The following is a 24,761-nucleotide window of genomic DNA, read 5'->3' as shown; positions in this document are numbered from 1 at the left end:
AAACCTAAAACACGTGCAAATGATAAACTTTCACTCTATGATGGTTAAACACGCGCGTTTCGAACCGTGGTGCATGATACGTATGGATCACTTATTAACTACAATCCCTATCCTGCGAAGTGACGGACATAGATGCAATATCTTGATTTGTGTTTCGAACACTGGAATGACATTAGGGTGAGAAAATTATTAGATGAACTAACCCTTAAAACTATCAACATTTTTATAGCTACAACTAGCTACCTGAACAAATACATTGTTTAATGATGCTTCTCAAGCAAACTCTATCGCCCCCTTGAGTATGGAGGTTCGCTATCACCAATTATGTTCAAATGTATGCTGCATGTTTGCAATGCATTGTCCAAGTATTCACACTTGTGTACTTGCATAGCTCACTACCTTATAAGCCAATATACAGTACTATATCACGTTAATATGTGTATAAATGAAGAAAAAACAGCAGGAGAAAGGACAAAGCTGCAACAATCATCAAGTATCTTAGCTGAAACATCAGTTGATACAAGAACACCCACCACTTGCTCCTTCTAAGCATTGTCTCTGCAAACACACTGATAAGAGGGGCAGCTGAAGAACACAAGCCACAGATCAGAATTACAGCCTAATCAAGTCATCCCAGAAGCATATGCAAAGCCTCCATCTATACAGGCTATATGTCCTGTGGCTGCCATGAGTTTCCTGATGTCATACTGACGCTCATTCTACAACAAGTGAAGGGACAAGTCATCCACAAGCCAGCAAAAGAAACTGTCACTGTGTTTGTCAAAGTGTGCACACGATTTATTAGATGTAGATGTGACACACTGCTACATTTAGAGATAAGTAAGATGATGAATGTAATTAATGACTGTAAATGCATACAAAATAAAAAAGGACAATGTACCTGAGTAAAATAATTCCTGTAGCACTGAATGACAGCTCTGTGCCTTTACAATTCCAGCTTTCCAGTTTTTGTTTCGATCCAATTAGCCAGATAAACACGTTCATGCGTTATTGCTACCCAGAATAAGCAGCAGAAGCCAAACTCCCAAGATCTTCCAGTAATCTCCAGTGCTCCATGTGTGAGTGGAAGTGATGCATTTGTGAGATCTCGACTGCTCTGCTCTCAGCACAAACTCTGCTGTATCTGAAAATGACCCCCTCCTCTCTCCTTCATGTTTTTTCTCTTTATGGCTCTCCGTAACCCTCTCCTCTTGTCTCCTCCCCCGGCACACACACACTTATTTCTGCACACTCAAGCGCTCCACCCTGTGGCTGCACAGAATTTTGCCCCGTGTTATTTGTTAATATACACTACCGTTCAAAAGTTTGGGGTCAGTACTAAGATTTCCTTTTTAAAGAAATTAAGACTTCTATTCAACAAGGACGAATGAAAATGAATCAAATTTAACAGTAAAGACATTTATAATTGCTATAAAAGATTTGAATCAAATAAATGCTGTTCTTTTGAATTTTCAATTCATCAAAAAATCCTGAAAATAAATGTATCACAGTTTTGACAAAAATATTAAGCAGCACAAGTTTTTTCAACATTGAGATTAATTAGAAATGTTTCTTGAGCACCAAATTAGCATATTATAATGATTACTGAAGGATCATGTGACACTGAAGACTGGAGTAAAAATATATATCGTGGCTATGAATTAAAAATTTGTTCACGAATTAATAATTATTTTGGGACACGTTAAACCAATTAATTCCATCGTTTTGAACAAATGAACAAATTATTATATTCGAATAATTGACTTAAACGAGGTAATAAAAGAGTGTGACATATTAGTAAGTCGTGGGAACGAATTGTTAATTTGGGGCCACGATATATATATTTATTTATATTGTCCGCATCTCGTGCAGGCATCCGTAGCAATTTATTATAATTTAAAATAAAATACAAAATTACTTTAAACTGCAAAAATATTTCACAACTTCAGTAACCGAAACTACACATAAATCAAAATCATAAGCGTTAAATACAAAACAAATAGGCCTACTGAAAGTAACGATTAAAAAAGAGAGGAACAAAAAAGATAAAAGTGTACATGAGGGTGACCTTCCATTCTTCTGCTCAGCTTTTGTCTTGTCCTTCCATTCCATCCACAATAAAAGAGACAAAACAAACATACCACTCCCGCACGGATGTGTTTGCATTTAGACATGTTGCGGTTTCTGTCATAGTGTCTGTCCAACACAGTACTGGCTCAGTCCAGTTTAGCCTGTTTTCATAGCTCAAAAAAACTCAGCAAGGCACAAGCTTTGGTACTCTGACCAGAAAAAACATCTGATCTAGACGTGACCTGAATTCAGTGAGAATTTCATTAATGGGAAAAAAATGAAATCACTCGATCACATAGCAAAAACCTCTGAGCACATGGTTTACTTTGAGTAATAAAAAAGCAGATCCTACAAGAGAACCGGCTCGAATCAGGCCTTTCTTAATCTAGAGAACTTGATTTGGGGGTCGCACCAAGTAAAGCCACTGTTGACCTGGATATACAGGGTAAGAGTACGGATGGAAAGAGGATTGGTCTCAACCAGCCATTGCTGAATGCCCAGAGTCACAATGTAGAGACTTTAGGTCAAATAAAAAACATCACTAAACTACATTATGCGATGAATCTTTTGAAAGTCTAAATCCATGTTAAATCCCCCCTGAACGTATTAAATAAGTAAATAAATAAATGCCAAACAGTTACAGAAGAACAAGAAACATTGTTAAAGACAAAAAAATAAATGTTTTACTAAATTGTATTTATTCAATGAACATGAGACTATTACTGAACAAACTATGTTACTAAATGCTAATAAAGTTGTATGGAAAACTGCAGCTGAAATTAGGCCCCCTTTAATTACTTCCTTTCTTATCCAGAAATACTGTATATTGGAATAGGAATAAAACATATAAATGTATTATTAAAATGCTAAAGATAAAAATAAAGCGACAAATTCTGTAACAAACGGTTTTTAGTTTGGCAGGCGACATATCAGGACAAGTTTTCATTCATCTCAAATGAGTCCATTACAGCAGTCAGTAGTGTCGCTGTGCTATTTTCAGAACGGTTTGTCTCATATACGAGACTGAGGGGCTCTGTCTCAGCACATGCTTAACTCTCATCTGAATGAACAAAAGGGAGAGAAGCAAAGAGTAAAAACACATTTTAATCAAGTCTTATTAGTCCCCAATTTTCTTTCATTTTGATGGATGGATGGATGGATGGAGCACCAAAAGAGCACCTCTCTTTATAAACGCATTGGTTGCCAATTGCCACTCGCATCAAATTCAAGGCACTGAAGCTTGCGTTCTGCATGTGAACTAAGAGACATGACCTTGACTGCTCCAAGCTGGTGGAATGACCTGCCGAACTCAATCCGAGCTGCTGAGGGTTTTAGCCATTTTCAAGAAACGGCTGAAGATGCACATTTTTCATCAACCCATTAATACTAAAACTTACTATTCTAAAAAACACTCATTTTCTACATGATAAATTATGTATTGAGTGAGTTTAACAAAAAATGAACCTACTGGCATCCAATATCAATAGGTCAAGTGAGAGTGCCTCCATCCGCTGGGTCATTAAAGTTTACCGAATCATGGTAGAGATCAGGTCAGCTTGTGTGGGATTGTTTTAATGTGCCCCTTGCAAAGTGTTAATCATATACAAATATAGAAATGTTATCCATTTTACAGAAATATAAACTTCTAGCCTATAACTTCTAATGAATATGCTATTGTTTTCAATGCCATTCCCTCTGGAGTGTCTTTACTGTTGCAAGGGAATACATTTCCATGGCCATGTACTTGCTAACAGACACAAGAAATGTATGCTTTTCTGTAGAGCAACAAAAAATACTTATAAAATCAGAGCTCTCTTTCAGATAGAGATAATAAAAATTCCTTGTGTAATAGCCTACCATATTGGAATATTGTAGAGAATTTACCCTGGGAGAAAGTATGGTCTTTGCCACTCATGAGGCAAAACCAATAAAGTAATAGAAATAACATTTAAATGAATTCAATTAAATTTAAAGTAACACAACTGTTACCCAACCAAAGCCTTTGACCTTAATTGTTGACATTAAAGGGATAGTTCACTTTGAAATTAAATTTTGGTATGTTTTAGCTTACCTCAAGGGCATACAAGATGTAGGTGTCTTTTTTTCCGCAGTAGTTTCAATTTTTATATTTTTAGGTCAAACCGTTCTTGTCTGTCAGTCATATAATGCAGGTTTATGGTCACCACCTCAAAGAGCATGCACAGAGTCCAAATTAAAACAATTGATGTCGCCTTGGCTACTGCAGTTCATTGGAAACCGTAGCCAAGGCGACATCTAGTGTATATATCTATACCCGCCCGCGCTCTCAGATCACTTGGACGTGGCTGTGTTCAAGAGGTAAAAACTATATAAATACTGTTTGTTTTCTCACACAAACCGCTCGTTTCGTGTCTTAGGCCATCAATGTGTACTTACGATGGGGAATTGTTTAATTTGGACGACGGGGAATTGTTTTAATTTGGACTCTGTGCTTGCTCTTTGAGACCGTGACCATCGACCTGCATTATATGACTGACAGACAAGAACGGTTTGACCTAAAAATATCAAAATTGAAACTACTGCGGAAAAAAAGACACCTACATCTTGGATGCCCTTTGAGGTAAGCTAAAACATACCAAAATTTAATTTCAAAGTGAACTATCCCTTTAATATGACATTGAAGTGAATTGCTGCTTTTTTCTGAGGAAGATGTCATTCACTAGTTTTGGCAATGCACCCACACAGAGAAATTATGCTCAGATTTGTTAATGTTTATCCGATCTTATTTTGTAAGTGACGTTTCCTTCTGTTTTAAAGATGTTTTCTTTGGATTGTTTGACAACGCAAAAGAAAATATAGGGAAATATTAAATAATTAATTTATAAACTGATTTTCACATACATTTATGTTTATAGCCTAAACATGTGTTTATTTGTTTATTAAACAAAAATGTACTGGCTATAACTCTCATTTCTCTATTCATAGATGATCTAGACAAGTAACACATTTTCATCCCTTGTGTCTTCTTAAGTTGTCAACTGATTAGTGTTATTGTTTTGTTTGTTACCCTGCCAACACATAATCTGTAAGTGTATCTTACAGTCTTCTTTTGTTTTGTTGTTTCCGTATCTATCTGTATTGCCTTCATGCTTTGTTTGATGCTGTTTAGCTGACTCGAAAAACGCTAGGTCCGATTCAGCCCGATGCGTAAACAAATCGTTCAGATTGGATTTGTGAAACGGTTCAATCGATTCACTGATAAGATCCGACTAATACGAATGATTCGTTTACCAATCGGACATCATTTAACCTTTCCCTTCAGACAGCATGGATGGACCTGTTGCATATCGACCGTAACGGTTTCCATTCATATTCAACTATTCAAAAAGCAGGAAGCAAAAACAAAGCGACAACGATGATATTTTTAAACATCATTGGCCACTGCAAATGTGAAAACTTATTAGATCGACTCACCGATTCCATCTTCTGATTTCAGCACCATGATTGCAGCCGCTTTACACATGCGCTGATCTTGTGATATTCGGAGATATTACGTTACCAGCTGGCGGTTTGACAAAACACAACACTTTAACCTGCCAACTTGAAATTTGAAATCGACAATTTGAAATGTACCGAAAACCACGTCTACAAAAATGAAGCTGGAAAGAGTGTTTGAAAGTATTCGCGAAGTAACAGCAGAGACCGGATGTCACTGCATGAAACCCTCATGCTCTGCAGACGGGGCGTGTCCTAAAGATGACGACCAACCAATCAGCGCGAAGCTTTTTGTGTGCGTGTGTGTGTGCGTGCAGTACCCACAAACACACTTGTAAATCTTACAAAGGAATGAGAATAGAAGCTAAAAAACAATTATGAGTTATGTCTGAACTTTTAGGGAGTATGGTAGCGTCAACATAACTACCCACTCATGTGGTTTTTTGATCGTTCTGAGAGCAGCTCATTAGTGGTGGTTGCTAGGCTTGACTGACACTTGTAGGAGGAAAGTTTTATGCATTGGAAAAAAGAACTGCACAAACCCCGTAAATGTGTCCTTTCAAAGTAACAGTAAAAACACTTCCCTATTCTATAAATAGCAAACCATTCATAATGGTAGGCTAGACGTTTTTATTGCTTGGTTTCAGCTTGGCAGTCAACTGGCGAAACTCTCAAACTGCAATTATGCATATTTATTTTACTCTGTTTAAAAAAAGGTGATAGGCGTTCAAATTCAGCAAGAACACATTAAATTGATCAAAAGTGACAGTAAAGACTTTTACACTGTTACAATATTTAAATAAATGCTTCTCTTTGAAATTTGTATTCCTCAAAGAGTTAAAGAAAAACTAAAAAATATTAAGCAGCTCAACTGTTTTCAACATTGATTAGAAGATATGTAAGTGCAAGTTGTTTTCAGTTAAGAAAGCTCAAACATGCATTTTAGTCAGGGACTAGCTTAAGCCTAGTCTGTAAACCAGCCAATGGGGTTTTATTAATAATCCAAACAAAAAAACCACAGAGCACAGAAGGCAGGTACACACAAGAAACACCAAACATTGACTGACAAGGCACAAGAGAAGCACAAGGTATACACAAGGTGTTATTACTTAGTTTTTTATTACTAATAAGGATAACAAGATAACGAGTTAACAAGACACACCTGGGGAAGACACTCACTAATAACTACAAACATGGCAGAGAAACGGTAAATACCACAAAAGTCCAAACAAGACAGAGAACACATAATTTAGTCCAAAAGAGGAAATAATTTCCATGCAAACTGCATGAAAACTAAAAAGTGATTATAAGTCCATACAGCTATTTAAAACTTTGCATGCAGTTGTGCACTGATATAAATTCTTGCAACCTAAAATAACCTGAAAGATAGAAAGCACGCAGACAGAATACACTTAGAGACTTGTAGGATGTTCAAGGGTACATTCAAATCAGTCTTCCATCTACTTTTATAAACAGAGGCTTCTTCTTTTTTCTTCTCGCCCCCAGGAGAATAGTGGTCACATCTCAACCGTGACCAATGGCTGATTATCCTCAATAGGGGATGACCGAGCATACGTGAACAAGTTCTTTGTTTGGGTGTTTACTGACCCTTCAAGACAGTTAAAGAACAAATGTGGAACCAACCTGATATTATAAAGGGCAAAGAAAAATACATCAAAGTGTGAATCTAAGTTGAGCATCAGACATAGTGTGATAGCAGCACCTGGAGTTGTGAAACCGATTTTGTTAAGGGAAACAGCACACATTTCCCTCAAACATTTCTTTCGGTATTCAAAATTCACAAATCTGTTGCAACTATGGCCAGTGTCAACAGTGTTAGAAGCAGAAGGAATACATTGCGCGGCTCATGATGGTTTGTTTGTGTGTTGTAGAGAAGAGGGTGTGCAAACGGCACAGCATACAGTAGTGTTTACCAGGAAAATGAACAGCCTTGTGGGCTGAGAAATGACAAAGCAGACTAAAAACCATAGAACAAACAAGGCGTCTTCCTCAAAGATAATCAGCCAAAAAACGTAATTAATTTGATAATGAAATAAGCTCTTTGTGTCTTTTGACTTGCACTGTACGTTTGAAAAGAAAGAGTATGTTTGTATGGCATGTCAAGGCAAACCAACAAGAGAAAACAACAAGAGATATAGAGTGTACAAGAGTTTCTGAGATATATAGAAATATGTTTCTTGACACTTTCTGTGACAAATCAAGGCATATTTACAAGATAGCACTTGAGGAAATATCTTGCTGTCCTCAGCCAGACTGACATAATGACACTCTTGTGCTTGCTTTGCGTCACCCAGACACATAACTCAATATGTTATTACGTACATGTCAACATACTGATGATTAACTGCAACAAGTCAGGGCCATTTTGATCTAACCATTGTTCAATGTTTAAATAAAAGTTTTTATTTTTAAGATCTGATGTACAAGAGATTCAAAGAGACTCATATGAATGGAAATAAACAGTTTCTGGATTTAAAAAATAGATTTTAAAATTCCTTTGCCATCACAGGAATAAATTACATAAAAAAATTTAATATTAAAATAGAATACAGGTTTAAAAAAAAAAATTATGGAAATAATATTGCACAATATTCAAATAAATATAGAATAAGATACATGTTTAGTGATTGCAAGACTGGAAAATGTCTGATATTCAATACTGAGATGCTTTGATGCATCTTGTAAAAAAGTTTCAGTTGTCATGGCAATGCATGCTTATTAAGTTTCCAATTCTATGCAAAGATAATTTAGATGTGTGGGTAGATTCATAACTACCAAGATCTTGTACACAGACACACACACACACACATATATATAAATGCCATAAAATCCTTCAAATAAAACAATATTACTATAGAAGCAAAATATCCAAATGCATATTTAATAGAAGAAAAACAATGTGTTTAAAGCTTGAATTTAACTCTGTTTCCATGGCATTCACTGGGAAGTGATTTCAAGATTTGAAGCATTTCCATAGGAACAATGGCTTCACTTTGGATTTGCTTTCTTACTTATTATTGTTTTAGTGTGTGTGTGTGTGTGTGTGTGTGTGTGTGTGTGTGTGTGTGTGTGTGTGTGTGTGTGTGTGTGTGTGTGTGTGTGTGTGTGTGTGTGTGTGTGTGTGTGTGTGTGTGTGTGTGTGTGTGTGTGTGTGTGTGTGTGTACGTACTGGTAAACCATACGTTATGGGGACAAAATGCAGAATGCTAAAATGCAGAAAGCTTGCTGTAATGGGTTAGTTTAGGGGTAGGGTTAGTGTAAGGGAATAGAATATAGTTTATACTGTAAAAAAAATTATTATGTCTATGGAAAGTCCCCATAGAAAATGAAAGCACAACGTGTGTGTTTGTGTGTGTGTGTCTCAAAACTCCCAAGTTGCCATTACTCTTGTGACCGCGCTATAACTTATGTAAATATTTAATAATAAGCTTTCCTAATTAAACCTGGGGGACTGTTAATAATTAATAGGCTAATTGAAGTATATTATAATGTGTACATTAATTTGTCACAGTTTAAATATTTGATCATGACACTTAAATGGTCCTTGCCAGTAATATAGTCTAGGGCTAAGAGTTTCACAAGATCTGGCCCTTAGCATACTCTCACCTTTCCAAAGAAAAGAAGTGTCTCGGAAAGTTTCCCTGCAGCGACTCCTGTACTGTCACCTTCATATGCACTGCTGGAGAGACAAATCACGTCCTCTACCGTTGAGCTAATACAGTACACACATCTGACACACACATGGTCACGTGATGAGTCACATGAGCATTTGGTACATCACACTCTCTCTGACATTAGTGAGGGAGAACCCAAGCAAGTGATTGTGCAAGATCTTTAAATATCCCAAATAATACTGTAGCATGCAAAATGATTAAATATTATCTACCATGCAATGCAAGTCACAGATAAGATTGGTGGAATACTTTAAAATACATTAAAGAAGTAATATTCCCCCAAATGTTGTCCTAACCAGCCCAAAAGAGCTGTAACAAACAGTTCCATAATGAACCATTTTTTCAGATTTAAGGCTTTGTGAGCTCCAAGTATGCAATGCAGCATTAATAAATTATGTTTACTGTTATACGATTTGCATGTTTGTTGACCATGCTTTTGTTGCCGTTTTGATTGTCACCATTATTGAGGTCCATGTGCGTCTATACGACTATTGCACATTTTATCTCTGCATTGCGAGACGTTTTCTTCTTCAAAAGAAATATTAGCAGAATTCTCACTGCTAACTATATGTAAATGAAAAGGTGATTATTTATTAAACAGGAAACTTTAGCTGCCCCGAATTTATTAGCAGAGGAATATATTTTTGCATTTACTGAACAAATCAAATTCAAAATGGCTAATAAATGCTACTTTGTTTAAGACAAAACAAATGATGCATCATGCATTTTTTTATACTTATATACTCAACATTTATAGTGTACAACATAATAAGCAAGTAGTAGCATAATCATTCCACTAGAAGGCACTGCAATTAAACTTAACATCATTTTATTAGCAAATATTTTATCTGCATTTTTAACCCAAAAAGCAGTACTCCTGTATACAGTCTTTAAAGCACAGCTGCTGACCACAATTTTAAGCACTGAAAAAAAAAAATATATATATATTAAAAAAAAACTTTATTGCATTCAGTAAAGCTGGTGTTGGATTATAAAATAATGTGGGGGGGTGTTTCTGGATGCCGGATTTTTATAATGACTAATGGCCTAATAATTATCTCTATAAATGTGCCGTTATCTTTTAATAAAGCTATTTTGGTAGAAAAGAATGGGAGAGAGAAAGTCGGGAGAGAGAAACAGAGAGTAGTTCATTCACAACCTAATTCAGAATAGAAACAGTAATGTTCTCTTCTCCCTCTGCACTGGAAAGCAGGGCAAAAAAACAATACCATACAAAAAAATAACACAATTACTGACCCTGTGGTTACATTAGTGCTTGTGCCATGTCATTTTTCAAAGGCCTCACATTTCCAGCAAATTCGGTACATTCTCTTTTCCTCTGTAATTTTCTGTCACCTTATGTTCTTTCCCAGTCTCTCCTCCTTCATGCCTCACAGAAACAGCAAACGGCTGCTACTGAAAGACAGCGCAGATTGAAGGAGACGGGTGAAACGCATGAAAACATGTGCAGGTTATATTTATTGCAAGGTCAAAAAGACAAAATAAGTCAACCTACTAATTACAATTGTGAATAGCAAATTTGATTAGGATTATCAAGGCCGTGTTTAGGGTATAAACTAATAAGGGAAAATATGAATTTAGAAGCTTTATAAGCAAATCGGCCAATACTAAAACAGCTCTCTCCATGTCTGCCATTGGTCAATCAAACAGCTAGCCACGCCCCAAATTCACAGCACTGGTTGAGTCAGGCTGTGTCCGGAATCACATACTCTCTAGTTCGTACAAGTAATTACTTCACGCCCTCTAAAAAAAGTATATTCTATATATGGGTGTGTGTAGTATGAGTGTAATCTAGATGTACATTCGCCATGTTGTCATTATCATGTGACAGTTACGTCGCTTCACCGCCATTCATAAATCCTCTCCCGTGGCCTCATGGGATAGTAAAGTGTCTCATCCGGGTACTTTTCACCTACTCTTTTATGATTACTGTGAATTCAGACAAACTTCTTTTGTCACATACTGTTCTTCGCCTGCTATAGTAGGGAAGTATGCCGTTTCAGATGCAGCCTCTGTGTTTCACGGGTTTGGATGCTCAGTCAAACGGACCAATGTTTTGATTTTGCCACAGGGTTCATACTTTTTGGGGAAATCTTGGCATAGTTGTCTGAATTTTTCTGGCAAAGGAGAAAGCATATGTAACAAGGACACTGTAACATAAAGTGTAACCCCCCCAAAAAAGGCTGGTTAAGGTCCTGATTTTGTATCATTATGATCTGAGTTGTTTTTGTTCCATCTCTGTCTTTTGAAATCCTCAGCGAACTCCCTGACGGTTGTGGTTCAGGACGACCGCACATTATCCACCGGAGAGCCGCTGCTGCTCACCTGTTCGGTCTCTGTGGACACCGAGCTCTCCGTGGGGCTGGAGGTGACGTGGATGTTGAACACCAGTCGTACGCTGGCACACCTGAGCCGGGACGGCCTGAGGAACATCTCGTCCGAGCTCGTGGACGTCAGGCGCTTGGGGAAGTGGGATTTCCAGATGAAAGTTCACGGCGTGGAGATGTCTGACGCAGGACTCTACTCCTGTAAAGTGAGCGTGTGGGTTCAGCAAATGAGTGGACGATGGTACAAGGCCGCGGAGAAGATTTCTGACGCCGTACGAGTTCACGTCATCAAGCAAAGTAAGAGAAATCATCACACTGCATCATTCACGACTCTTAAGGCCCTATTTTAACGATCTGAAATGCAAGTATCAAACCCGAAACGCAAGTAACTTTGTGGGCGGATCTCCGGCGCTGTTGCTATTATACCGGCGCAAAGCAGATGTGAGACTTAATCACAATCCTTAGCGAGATAGTCTGAATACATTTAAAATATCATTTCCACCTTATAACCTAACCACTAAAATCACCCTGGCTAACTCTGTAGTCCCGTAACTTCATCCCAAACAGATCTCTGTGCTGTGAATGGATTACATTAAAATATACAAAATATCAAAAGTAAGGAAACAATGAAACAATGTATATTTATGGGCTTTTGATCAAAACAGTTTCTGCAAAACTGAAATGATCCATCGAAGAAGCCAATATTATCAACCAAAGCCGAAACAATCGTAAAACCCCAAAAATGTTAACCACAGTTATAAAAATGAATAATTAGTTCTAGATGCTGATTGCTCAAATGCAGCGTGAGGATTTTCAGTGATTCTTTCTGCAGGTTACATAGTTTGGCCAGTAGGTGGTGACAAGTGACTGTCTTTATCAATTAGTTAATGAATCATTCATTCAAGCGATTCACTTAAAAATTTATGGCTGCATCCGAAATCGCATACTTCCCTACTATATAGTAGGCGAAAAACAGTACAGTATGTGACAAAATAAGTATATCCAAATTCACAGTAGGCTACTCATAAAAGAGTAGGCAAAAAGTACCCGGATGAACTACTACTTCCGGTGAGATTCTGAAGTGTGCATACAATGGACACTTTACTGTCCCATGAGGCCACGGGAGAGGATTTTGTGAGTTGTGGTGAAGCAACGTACAGTAACTGATGCTGGTAGGTCACATGATAATGACAACATGGCGAATACGTCCAGATTACACTCATACTACACACAGCCTGATTCATTGCAGGAATAATACAAGTGAACTGACTTTTTGAGTAAGTCATTGAATTATTCATTGAACTGATTCATTCCAATTGATCCAATCATTCTAATACGCTGATTTGCTGCTCAAGAAATATTTCTGATTATTATCAATGTTGAAAAAAGTTGTGCTGCTTAAAATATTTGTGTGGCACCTGTGATAGATATTTTTTCAGGACACTTTTATGAGTAGAAAGTTCAATAGAACAGCATTTATTTGAAATAGAAATCTTTTGTAACATTATCATTGTCTTAAGTGTGAATTTAAAGCATCTTCACAAAATAAAAGTAAATAATTTCTTCTTTTTAAAATCTTATCGCAAACCTATAAGGAAATGTAAGTTACTCAATATTACCATTTTTTTTTTATTGAACTGTTGTATAAAAGCAGCAATAATCACACTCACAATTGTGCTGTTTTCCTGAATATATACATATATACATGTATGTGTTCTGTATATGTAAATATATCTAACATAAAACATTACATTACAACGATATTTTCTTTTAACATTAAATAACGCAGCATCCATTAGCCACGTTCTTTCTCAGATGGCTGCCTTTAAATTACTAAGCACCAGGGTCGAGCAAACAACTCAAGCTTTTATCTTTTAAAAGCTGTATTTAAATGCCAAATGAGACAGCCATCAGAGCATCTTATTAAAACTGCACAGCATTCAAGAATTGTGAGGCCAGTTCACATAGCTGTAGCTCAAAGCATCAAGATGCTATATTCAATACATTCCTTTAAGGAGGGTGTCGAGGGGGCAGAAAACCAGGTGTTATTACAGAGGAAGTGTTGCTTAGGCTGTGGTTGTAGAAAAAAAGGTCATTCCAACCCTATTCTAACCCTAACCCCACTGTGTAGGGGTTATGACACATTCACAAACCTTTGAGTGCCTACTAGTGTCATTACACAGTGTGATCACATGAAACAGAAGTGGATTTTAAAACTCATTCACACATTACAATTTCAATAAAGTTTGGCATTAGCATGTTGCAAAGCTAATAATGTGTGTTACTTAAACGTAAAAAACACACATTACACACTAAAACAGGGCAAAACAGTCCATTTTCATTAGATTAAGCTATTTTTATTGATCAATGAAACATAAGTACTGACAGATCTTTCCTTCCATATTGTGACATTGACATGCATCAGAGTGAGGCGAAAAGAAAAACAAATGTAGGACTTTGTTCAATCCACCGGTTGTTGATTTGATAGAGGCAGATTTGAATATGAGCTTGTAGTCGATTGAAAAAAAGGGGAGGAGTTTAAGTGGGCTAAATGATTGAAGAAGTCCGTCACACTTTACCAGAGTGAAGTCTGTTGTTTCACCAGAAGATCGAGTTATGACATTTTGCTAAAAAATATAGACCTATTTTTTTTAAAGGGGTGGTTTACTGCTTTTTTTCTTTGCATGATTGTGTTTATGGGGTGCAATATAACATGTCTTCGGTTTTTTTTGTTTTTTTAAAGTCTTATTTTTCATAAATTTCACCTTTATTGTAAGCCGCTCTCTCCTCTGTCATTTGAACGACCGGTTGACTTCCTGATTCTATGAAACCACTCCCTCAGAAACAGGCAATGGGCTCAGATTGGTTAGTTGGGCCGGTGTGTTGTAATTGGCTAAACTGCGTAGTGCATGTTGTCCGGAAACTTCACGCCCATTACCTTTACGGGCGAAAGTTGCATGTGCTCCGGTCAAATGTAAATAATGGTGTCAATACTGCCGTATCAGTTTGAGCCAGAATCAGACCCAGAAAGCGGCAATGAAGAGAATCAAGCAACCTCGGCTCTTACAAAACGTTTCTGAATGGTACATTTTTTATTATTATTATTCTATTCTATTCTATTCTAATCTACTATTATTATATAAGAATTTCGATACGCTGTTACTTGAAAATGCTACTGCTGCTTGTTAGCTTTTGAGATACGGTTTTCTCCTGATTAAACATTTAATATAACTGAATAAATGACTGAGTAATACCGTTTTTTAAAGTTATTGTTTTAACTTCAGCAGCTGAAGTTTGCTGTTGCGATTACATATAATTTTTGGAACTTTATACACGTTTGTCTTATACACACAAAATAGCATCGAACTAACTGGCTATAAACAAACAGCGTTGGCATTGGTTTACGTTCTTGATCAAATCGAAAAATTACGTCATAAAATATACATGGAAAATACATTTACAAAATTAGTACATAATTACAAATTCAGGTCCAAAATGTCTGTACGCGTTGTACGTGTAAGTGGCTACTAAAGCCAGCGCTGGCATTTGTTTACGTCCTTGATAAAACTAAAACATTACGTCTGAAATTATACATGCAAACATTATTAAGTCTTACTTACAGGTTGTGGCCCAACAACTGCTGCCTCTGGTTTTAAAGTTGGAACTGCTTCATGTTTTAGTAACAGTTTCTTGTTGAATCCGGCATTGAATTCGTGGAGATTCTGGAAGCTGTCTTCCGTAAAATGCGCAGCACATGAGCTATTACGATTGAAATTTTCAGGAACATAATCAAACGTAAATTTTAGCCATTGTTGACGAACTACAGCGTCCGTATGTATGAAGCCCCAACACAGAAGACCTGGCAGCTGGGTGAAAATAACACACTTTCGACGGCATGGCTACAGCTCTCCACTATAACTCTTCCTCTTCGACAAAGCCGCAGAAATATGGCCATGCCCCCTTTTTTGCATGGGTTAGTTACGTATAAAACCCGGGAAGTATCTCGTTGTAGTCCCATTCGAGTCGTTTTTGTAGGCATTAAACTTCCTGATTTTTAAAAGACGATATCTCTGCTTACGTTGAACTTTCAGCGCAGCAACTTTACAGATACTGTTCATGCACCAACAGCAACATTACACACCATTTAAAATGAAAAAAGTGAAATCACAATCAACCACCCCTTTAAATAACACGCATTTAAAAAAATCATCTGCCATTTACTTTTTTCACTAAGCTTGTTACAGTGCATTATGGGATTGCATTCTCAGAAAAGGATACTTGCAATGCTACCTTTGAATCTGTCCAAAAAGTGTATGCTTAAAATGCCTTAAAGTGCCCCAATTATGCAATTTGAATGGTTCTTAACGAATCAAACTCTTCCCGGCCTCAGCTACATCTACAGTGTTTGAAGGCGGGTCAAAGCAGACACAGTTCACGGGCAGCCGATGAAGACCATAGGGATGGCGTTATACAAATTTGTTACAAACTTGCGTAGGTCTTTGCTGGAAGTAAGACTGACGAATCATGTCAGGCAGTTCACAATCGGTTCTTTCTTTTTGGGAGAAAATAACCCCATTTGTCAAGCACTTTGGTCTTTGAAACTTTGCAGATTTTTTACATTCACAGACAGCTATATTACACACTGCATGAAAGGTAATATCCGCAAAAGCATAATAGGGACACTTTAAAACACTGCCTAGGCTGGCAGCTCACTTTATATTGGTTTTGGAGTTTTTGCTATGTCTAAAATGATTTTCCTGACTGTATAAAAGCAAACATACATCAAGAACGGTTTTCGTAAACATTTCTGTACTAAACTAACTATCAAAAATAGATTGCAGGGCTGCATGGATTGATATATATTTTAAGAATGAATTATCAGTGTTGTCGCCAAGTGGTTTGAGTTCAAGGCATTTCAAGACCAGGTGGAGACAGACCAAAATAAACAGTTATACCATCTTACCACTCTCTCTCTCTCTCTCTCTCTCTCTCCCACACATCTCTGATTCCTTCGTTCCTTCTCTCACTTCTGTTTTCCCAGAACACACTGTGCTATGCAAAAGACACTCATTACCACCGCACACCTGTTTTAAAGCTGACAGAGAGAGGGAGCAGGTGAGGTGGTGCCGTAGAGGACAAAGCAAAGATAATGATAAACTGCAGCAAAAAATTAAATATGTGGTGTTTGTGAAGAGAGGCATTATCCTAATCTCTGTATATATTGTTTATTTAATGGCTGATAGCAATGCGTACACTTAGACAGAAGAGAGGCTGATGGCCGATATAATGCAGATTAAATAATACAATTTAATGAAAGCAAAAGAGACGCACACACAAATGCTAAAATGAAATCCAATTAACTTGAAAAATTCTCTCAAAAACATTTTCAATTCAGTAATTGTGCATTATCCAGGTTTCCCACAACTTTTGGCTAATGCATTTATTTTTTATACATTTTCAAGTCAGTTTATGATTAATGGACAATGAATTTTAAACATTCATCGAAATGTAACTCACAGAGAGCAATCAGTTGCAAGTTAAATATTTTAGAGCCGAGCATAATTAGAAAACAATCTTTCTTTACCACAGAAATTTTGCATGACAGTTTAAGATTTTGATTGGAGTTTTCCAGGCCTGGACATCATTATAGCAAAATGATCTGGTATTTTTCATGACCAAAACTTTTTATCTGATGTTTTCTATGACTCTGTTTGTCACTGTCAGTACATTTAGTCTCTAATGCAATAGAAATCTAGCATTCTATTACTTCTGTTAAATGGACACAGTTCTCAAATGACCAAATACTTGAGTATAAGCAAATCATTTACCTGGTTTAGGCTGGCTGACATTTATCAGTTAAGACTAGTGTCCTTTTATTTTGTATCTGATTGTAAAGCTTTATAGTTAACTTAATCAGAAGCTCTTTAACCGTTCTGTGACACTACCAACTGAGAACAAACCACATTGGCTGGACAATCATCGTCAGCATCTACGCTGTCTGTGTGTGACACAATCTCTGAGAAGTGTCCATGTGAAGACTGAGGTCAGCGCAGTCATTTGCATCACGAGGGCCTGGTGGGCTGTTCTGTTTTCAGCACAGAATTAAAAGTCAGAGCAAGCACAGCAGCTGCACGATTAAAGAAGAAACCTGTTAAAATAGCCCTCTCAAAGAATTTTTCGAATGCTCTCCATGTCATGATGAATGATTCAGAGCAAAAACCATTTCCATGGACACAGTATATGAAAGGAAATAACAGAAGCATAAATGTTGCTGAACAACTAGAGCCAAGCCGAGTCTGGTAAGACGATAGTATATAAATACATACGCTTAAGTGTGTGTGTGTGTGTGTGTGTGTGTGTGTGTGTGTGTGTGTGTGTGTGTGTGTGTGTGTGTGTGTGTGTGTGTGTGTGTGTGTGTGTGTGTGTGTGTGTGTGTGTGTGTGTGTGTGAGAGAGAGAGAGAGAGAGAATGGGATATAGAGATATGTAATTGAATTTTTTTAAAGAAGTGTCTTATGCTCATGAAGGCTGCATTTATTTGACTGAACATAATAAAAAAAAAACTTAATATTGTTCAATATTATTACAATTTAACATATAAATTTAATATATTTATATTTTTCTGGATTCTTTACTTTTGATCAATTTAACACTTTAGTTTGGGGACCAATTCTCACTATTAACTATTATCCACTGCAACAATTACCTTACTAACTATTAATAAGCAGTGAATTAGGAGTTTGAGGCAAAAGGTAATAGTGAATATGTGTTCCCTAAACTAAAGTGTGACCAGAAGTGTTAATTTAGTTTGTCTTTCTGGGATTTTGATAACTGCCATTCTAATTTTCTTCAAATGTTACTGGCTCATTATAGTCTTGGTGATGACATTTTCATAAAATAGAAAAGAAAAGAAAAAAAGAATAAAAATCTGAGGTTTTAAACATCAGCATACGAGCAAAGTCAACAGTGAAGCTCCAAAAGCCATGGCAATAAATCCTTATGAAATCCCTTGGGAGTCTGATGTGACACTGCAATATATCTGTGACAGGGTGATGCATGAAACATCTCCCACATCTAATAAAACAGTTATTCTGAATAGTATGTGTCAAAGTTTAGATAGCCTACATTGACTTACATGTGGGAGACTGTATTTGCCCTCATTTTAAACATAATACAGTCATGGCTGCAGGGCTGTGGCAAGAACATACAGAATGACAACCCGAACCCGTATTTATTATAACGGAAGTAGACCCAGTTCTATATTAAAACAACACTAAACCACAATATAGTCCATCCTACAAATACACCCAAACCCATTACATTATGCCTACACTTCATGAACATGAGTCACAAAACCTCATCAATTCCACCAACAAGGGTGAACCAACTCCAGGCTAAGGTTGAGATGATGCGCTTCCCCTTTAAAAACACATTTAGATTTCCTTGAAATAGTTTCAAGTTTCATGTCACCGCACGACCTACACATCTCTCAGCATAAACGCTCCAGATAAATGATTAAAGTGTCACAAATCACTGTTAATTTGAACAGATGAGCAAGCACAATGTATGCTGGATTTGGCATGGCAGAAAGCGTGCAATAACCACTAAAAAGCTGTCACTCATCTTAGTTAGTTCATTGCAATCTCACAAAGTTCAGTTATAACCAATTAAGCTGACTGCACAATGAATCTCTTATTTACATAATTATTTGTCATAATGAGAGGATTTGCGAGCATGCAGAACATCAGAATGCACTCATCGCTCAAAACGCAAGAGTTTTTGTTCAGTGCTAACTTAAACACCTCTGATTGGCCATTGCGTTCAAGAAATGGTCATGGCACTGCTTGGGATGCTGACAGCCTGTTCCAATAAAGCCCATGTATGGAGCAGAGCAGAGCAAAGCATCACACATTAGCAGAAACCCCGGAGGCTGCCTCGGTTTATGATGTCATTACTCATTGCTTTGAAAGGTGCAGCTCCAGAACTCAACTCCACATAGGGCACAAATGCACCATGGTCCTATGGCCTATTGCAGAAGTGGAAAGGTCCATTCAGGAGGGTAAACGAACTAAAACCAAAAACTAAAAAAAATGTCTCACAAGTATGAGTTTCTTTCTTCTGCGGAGCACAACAGGTTCATCTGAATAAAATCCTGGCCACTCTTTTAAAAAGTATTTTCAATATAAAGAAAATTAATCAGGACTGGGGTTGTCAAGGTCCAAAAATGACAATAAAGCTCCATAAACATGATGACAAATATCAAGTGGTCAATCAAAGTACCTTATTCAAAGTTTGAAGCCATGAAAACCAAAACAGAAGTGTAAGTCTGAATGCTAAATGATATTAAATTGTTTGGTTCAGTTTACAAAACCGGACTGAATGATTTGTTTGCTTAATCAGTCCCTCCAGAAAAACGCGATTATGCGATCGCATGATTCAATGCATAATCAACCAAAGTCCGCATATTTATGCGGGGGACGCATTTTTTCAAATACGCCGCACTTTCGCCGCATAAATTGCAGATTTCTGCATGCAAAATATGCGGATTTGCATGATTTCATAATCCCCGCATTTTCGTTGCAAAAAGTCACATACATCTTAGCAGAAAGTTGAAAAATGTTGCGTTTACTTCACACAAGCGCAGCCTTCCCCTGTTGCCATGGGAACGTTATGAAGTGACGTAATTACGCGACATCATTGAAAAGCTGCAAGTTGCAAGTTCCCGCAATTTTTGCAAGTTCCCGCAATTTCATCGCATAAAATTGCATAAATATCCCGCATATTCCATCGCATTTTTTACGAAAATTTTTAGTTTTGCCCGCAACAATCACAAAAAAACTCTGCGTTTTTCTGGAGGGACTGCTCAATGAAGTTAAAGAGTTTAATAGATTATTACATAAACTAAATTCCAGTCCGTTTTTTTTTCACACAAAGCTTACTGTATAACATAAAGAAATCAGAAGGCTTTGAAATTAAATGATGGAAGTGAAGTGAATAATGACAACTTTATTTTAAGGTGAACTACTCCTTTGAGACTCTGAGAGAAGAGGCAACTTGTTTTAGATGAAATTACTGCGTGTAGGTTTCCACTCTCCTCTGTTCATCCCTGATGGAGATCTGAGATGAGAACATGTGAAAATGAGGGACGGATTTTAGGACAGGAGTTGGATATTAACTGTCAAGCAGATGCAATAAATGAGAGAGCCCAGAATAATAGATTTAGGAGAGGTAATAACAGACTCTGGAGAACTAGTAAAAAAATGAAATTTAAGGATATAGAGATAAAAGCACTGTTCCAAAACCTAGCAAATTGTAATCTCAACACAAAGTCCATATTGAAATCGATCGTTGAGTTGAGTCACCCAAACGCTACAGAATACATGCAAAATGCTATTTGTATGAATTCCTGAAAAGTGTCGAAACTCACGAGTCTGCAGTCACAGAAAGCAGCTGCCTGTGTAGGCAGATAGATAGCTCATTAGGTTTTGGAAAAGAGCTAGAAAGAGAGATGTAAATAAGATTTGTTTTGCTGTTTATCTGTTTATCATCACAGACGGTGACTCCTTCAGAAGAACTGGTGGGCCACCACACCGACATCATGGGAGATCCATGAGTGGGCAGCACTGGCTTGCTTCCAGCGTGATAATATGGGCTCACAGTCCAAAAATGAGTCACTTCACTCATATCACACCTCTATCCGCTCACACACTCCTTCTCCTCATCATAACCCCTTTACGCTATCGTCACTTTCGCTCTTCTTTCGATTGTTCTAAAGCATACTCTCATTCCAACTATCTAGGAAGAGAGATGTACGTGGTAGGTTACTTCAAATGGTAATTTCACACACATTTCAAACTTCTTAGTCACACAATTTTAGACACATAATGAAAAAGTTTTTTTTTCCCCTGCTGTCTATATAAGCGTATAATATATAAGCATAATGACATATGACATTTTAAAATAATTTTATGGTATACACAAAATACATATACATATAATTCATTTTATTTTTAAAAGTTGTTACATATTTCTTTTTTAATTAATTTATTGAGTGTTAATTTTGGACTTTGTGTGCATCTACATATTATGGGATTTTCTCTCCAAATTCAACACATTTTAATAGTTTTCCAGCACTAATAATTAATCATAATTCAATAATTCAACCAACACTGTGCTGTGGGTGTATGAAAAAGAAGAGTTTTTACAAATGTGCATGGATAGGTTGTATTAGGCAAAACTGGCAGGTCAAATTTGGTTCAAGTATAGAGGCTTGTTGTGAGGCTCATTCTGAGAGCAGCTGTGTGTGTATTCAATCTAAAGGTGAAGTGTTTCATTTTTGCGGTGGTAAAATACTACTATCTCAGCTTAATATGCTGGAATAACTGAGTAAGCTATGCTTAGGCTGATTCCAGCAACATTGGATAGATGTTATGCAAGCTTGATTTCACACATTGTTGCATTACAGAATGTATCGGAATGTGATTCATAATGCAACACGAGTACGCATTGTCATGTTGCAGCTTATTACGGCCAAGAACCTGCATACGTATACACAAAAGTATATGTATAATACAATATAATAACAATAATAATTATAATTATAATTTTTTAAAGCTATATCTGTATATAATAACATATATATATATAATCATTTTGGCCAAATTGTGCAGCCCTACAAACAAGCACATCAAACTTTGAATTTTAAAATCATTTTAATTTGCAATCACAATTTTTATCAAGAAAAAAAATGCAATTAATTTTTTATTTATTATTATTAAAAAAATGTTTTTGAAAGCTTGATTGACTTGTTGACTCATTACAATTACAATTCATTGAGCCGCCCGTGGCGTCTGATTCATAGTGTGTGTGCGTATGAGCAGATGAAACTCAATCTCTCATACGCAATCTACTTCCTCCTCACTGCACAAGAGTTCACAATATCCCTCTCCATTCTCACATTCCCACGGCCCATTTCTTTTGATTATTCCTTTGTACCATTCTTATTTCTGACTTGGAGTGACTTTTAAGTGAAGTTAGACTCATCTAAGGCTTTTTTTGCACAGTGTGAAATCTCTCAATACAGACAGACCAGCACTTTTACAGTAAAAAGCTTTAGGGAGGAATGGGCCTCTCAATTGCACCTTTCTACAAAGAAAGAAAAAAATACAGCCATCTTCCAAGGACTGGTCACTTTTTATATATATATATACATATACATGATAGACCCCTCTATCATGTAAAAAAAAAAAAAATAGCTTAGAAATAAATCTAAGTCTTGATAAATCTTGATGCTTTGCATCTTCTTACTAAAGTCACTATAATAACACAACAGTCACAGTGATGCCGAGAGGCTGTATTTAAAATAATGATCAGCCAAGAGTGAAATGTCTATTTCTATGATGGATTCAGTGCAGAACAGGAGAGCAGCTTTACACACATGCAGTATTTGTCTATTTGGGCTCAGTGTCATTATGGGAACAACCCTTTATACACTCAAAGTAAATGACTTCCCATTTCACTGGATTGAAAAATGCTGTAGTTTGCCAAACTCTGGAGAAATGAAAGAACATGCAAAAAGATGCATTGAATTTCCTGTCCATGTGATTTGGTAATGATTCATGACAAATTACTTCCTAAAATGGATTCACAGCATCCATATACAGTATACATATACTAAGAAAAAGAAGTCACTATTTCCGCATGAAAGATCCATAACTCTTTTGCCTTGCAAAAAAAAGAATAAAATTAATTAAATCCTTTATGTATAACAAAGAAACAAGGACACAGCGCCAGCCGCCAGTGAACCCATGTACATATGTATTTGTACATATTGTACATATGTACACTGCTCAAAAAAATTAAAGGAACACTTTGAAAACACATCATATCTCAATGGGGAAAAATATCATGCTGGATATCTATACTAATATGGACTGGGTAATGTGTTATGAACGAAAGGATGCCACATCGTTTGATGGAAATGAAAATGATCAACCTACAGAGGATTGAATTCAAAGACACCCCAGAAATCTAAGTGAAAAAATGATGCAGCAGGCTTGTCAATTTTGCTGAAATTTCATTGCAGCAACTCAAAATGGTACTCAGTAGTTTGTATGGCCCCCACGTGCTTGTATGCATGCCTGACAACGTCGGGGCATGCTCCTAATGAGACGATGGATGGTGTCCTGGGGTATTTCCTCCCAGATCTGGACCAGTGCATCACTGAGCTCCTGGACAGTCTGAGGTGCAACCAGGTGATGTCAGATGGACCGAAACACAATGTCCCAGAGGTGTTCTATTGGATGTAGGTCAGGTGAGTGTGGTGGCCCTTCAATGATATCATTCCTTCATCCTCCAGGAAATGCCTGCATGCTCTCGCCACATGAGGCCGGGCATTGTTGTGCACCAGGAGGAACCCAGGACCCACTGCACCAGCATAGGGTCTGACAATGGATCCAAGGATTTCATCCCGATACCTAATGGCAGTCAGGGTGCCATTGTCTAGCCTGCAGAGGTCTGTGCGTCTCTCCATGGATATGCCTCCCCAGACCATCACTGACCCACCACCAAACCGGTCATGCTGAACGATGTTACAGGCAGCATAACATTCTCCACGGCTTCTCCAGACCCTTTCCTGTCTGTCACGTGCTCAGGGTGAACCTGCTCTCATTTGTGAAAACCACAGGGCACCAGTGGCGGACCTGCCAATTCTGGTGTTCAATGGGAAATGCCAATCGAGCTCCCTGGTGCTGGGCAGTGAGCACAGGGCCCACTAGAGGACGTCGGGCCCTCAGGCCACCCTCATGAAGTCTGTTTCTGATTGTTTGATCAGAGACATTCACACCAGTGGCCTGCTGGAGGTCATTTTGTAGGGCTCTGGCAGTGCTCATCATGTTCCTCCTCGCACAAAGGAGCAGATACCGGTCCTGCTGATGGGTTAAGGACCTTCTACGGCCCTGTCCAGCTCTCCTAGAGTAGCTGTCTGTCTTCCTGGAATCTCCTCCATGCTCTTGAGACTGTGCTGGGAGACACAGCAAACCTTCTGGTAATGGCACGTATTGATGAGCCATCCTGAAGGAGCTGGACTGCCTGCGCAACCTCTGTAGGGTCCAGGTATCGCCTCATGCAACCAGTAGTGACACTGACCCTAACCAAATGCAAAACTGGTGAAAAAC

The 24,761-nt window shown here is 37.5% G+C and overlaps 1 protein-coding gene across 3 annotated transcripts in view; it reads right to left on the bottom strand.

Moving 5' to 3' along the window:
• Positions 1 to 24,761, bottom strand: part of cyth1b (cytohesin 1b) — a 69,283-nt gene that overhangs the window by 28,311 nt on the left and 16,211 nt on the right. The window contains exon 1 of one of the 3 annotated variants that reach the window (XM_082152994.1): positions 5,524 to 5,807. The exons of the other annotated variants lie outside the window; for them this stretch is intronic. Within the exon in view, the coding sequence (XP_082009120.1) occupies positions 5,524 to 5,572 (49 nt within the window). The 5' untranslated portion in view covers positions 5,573 to 5,807. Of the gene's footprint in view, positions 1 to 5,523; positions 5,808 to 24,761 lie in introns of those variants that run through there. 3 annotated transcript variants of the gene reach the window in all.

This window comes from Leuciscus leuciscus (genome assembly GCF_965113295.1).
Source record: "Leuciscus leuciscus genome assembly, chromosome: 21".
NCBI classification, from domain to species: Eukaryota; Metazoa; Chordata; class Actinopteri; order Cypriniformes; family Leuciscidae; genus Leuciscus; species Leuciscus leuciscus.
Note: the sequence above shows the minus strand (reverse complement) of the source record. Positions and strands in the feature narration are given on the sequence as shown.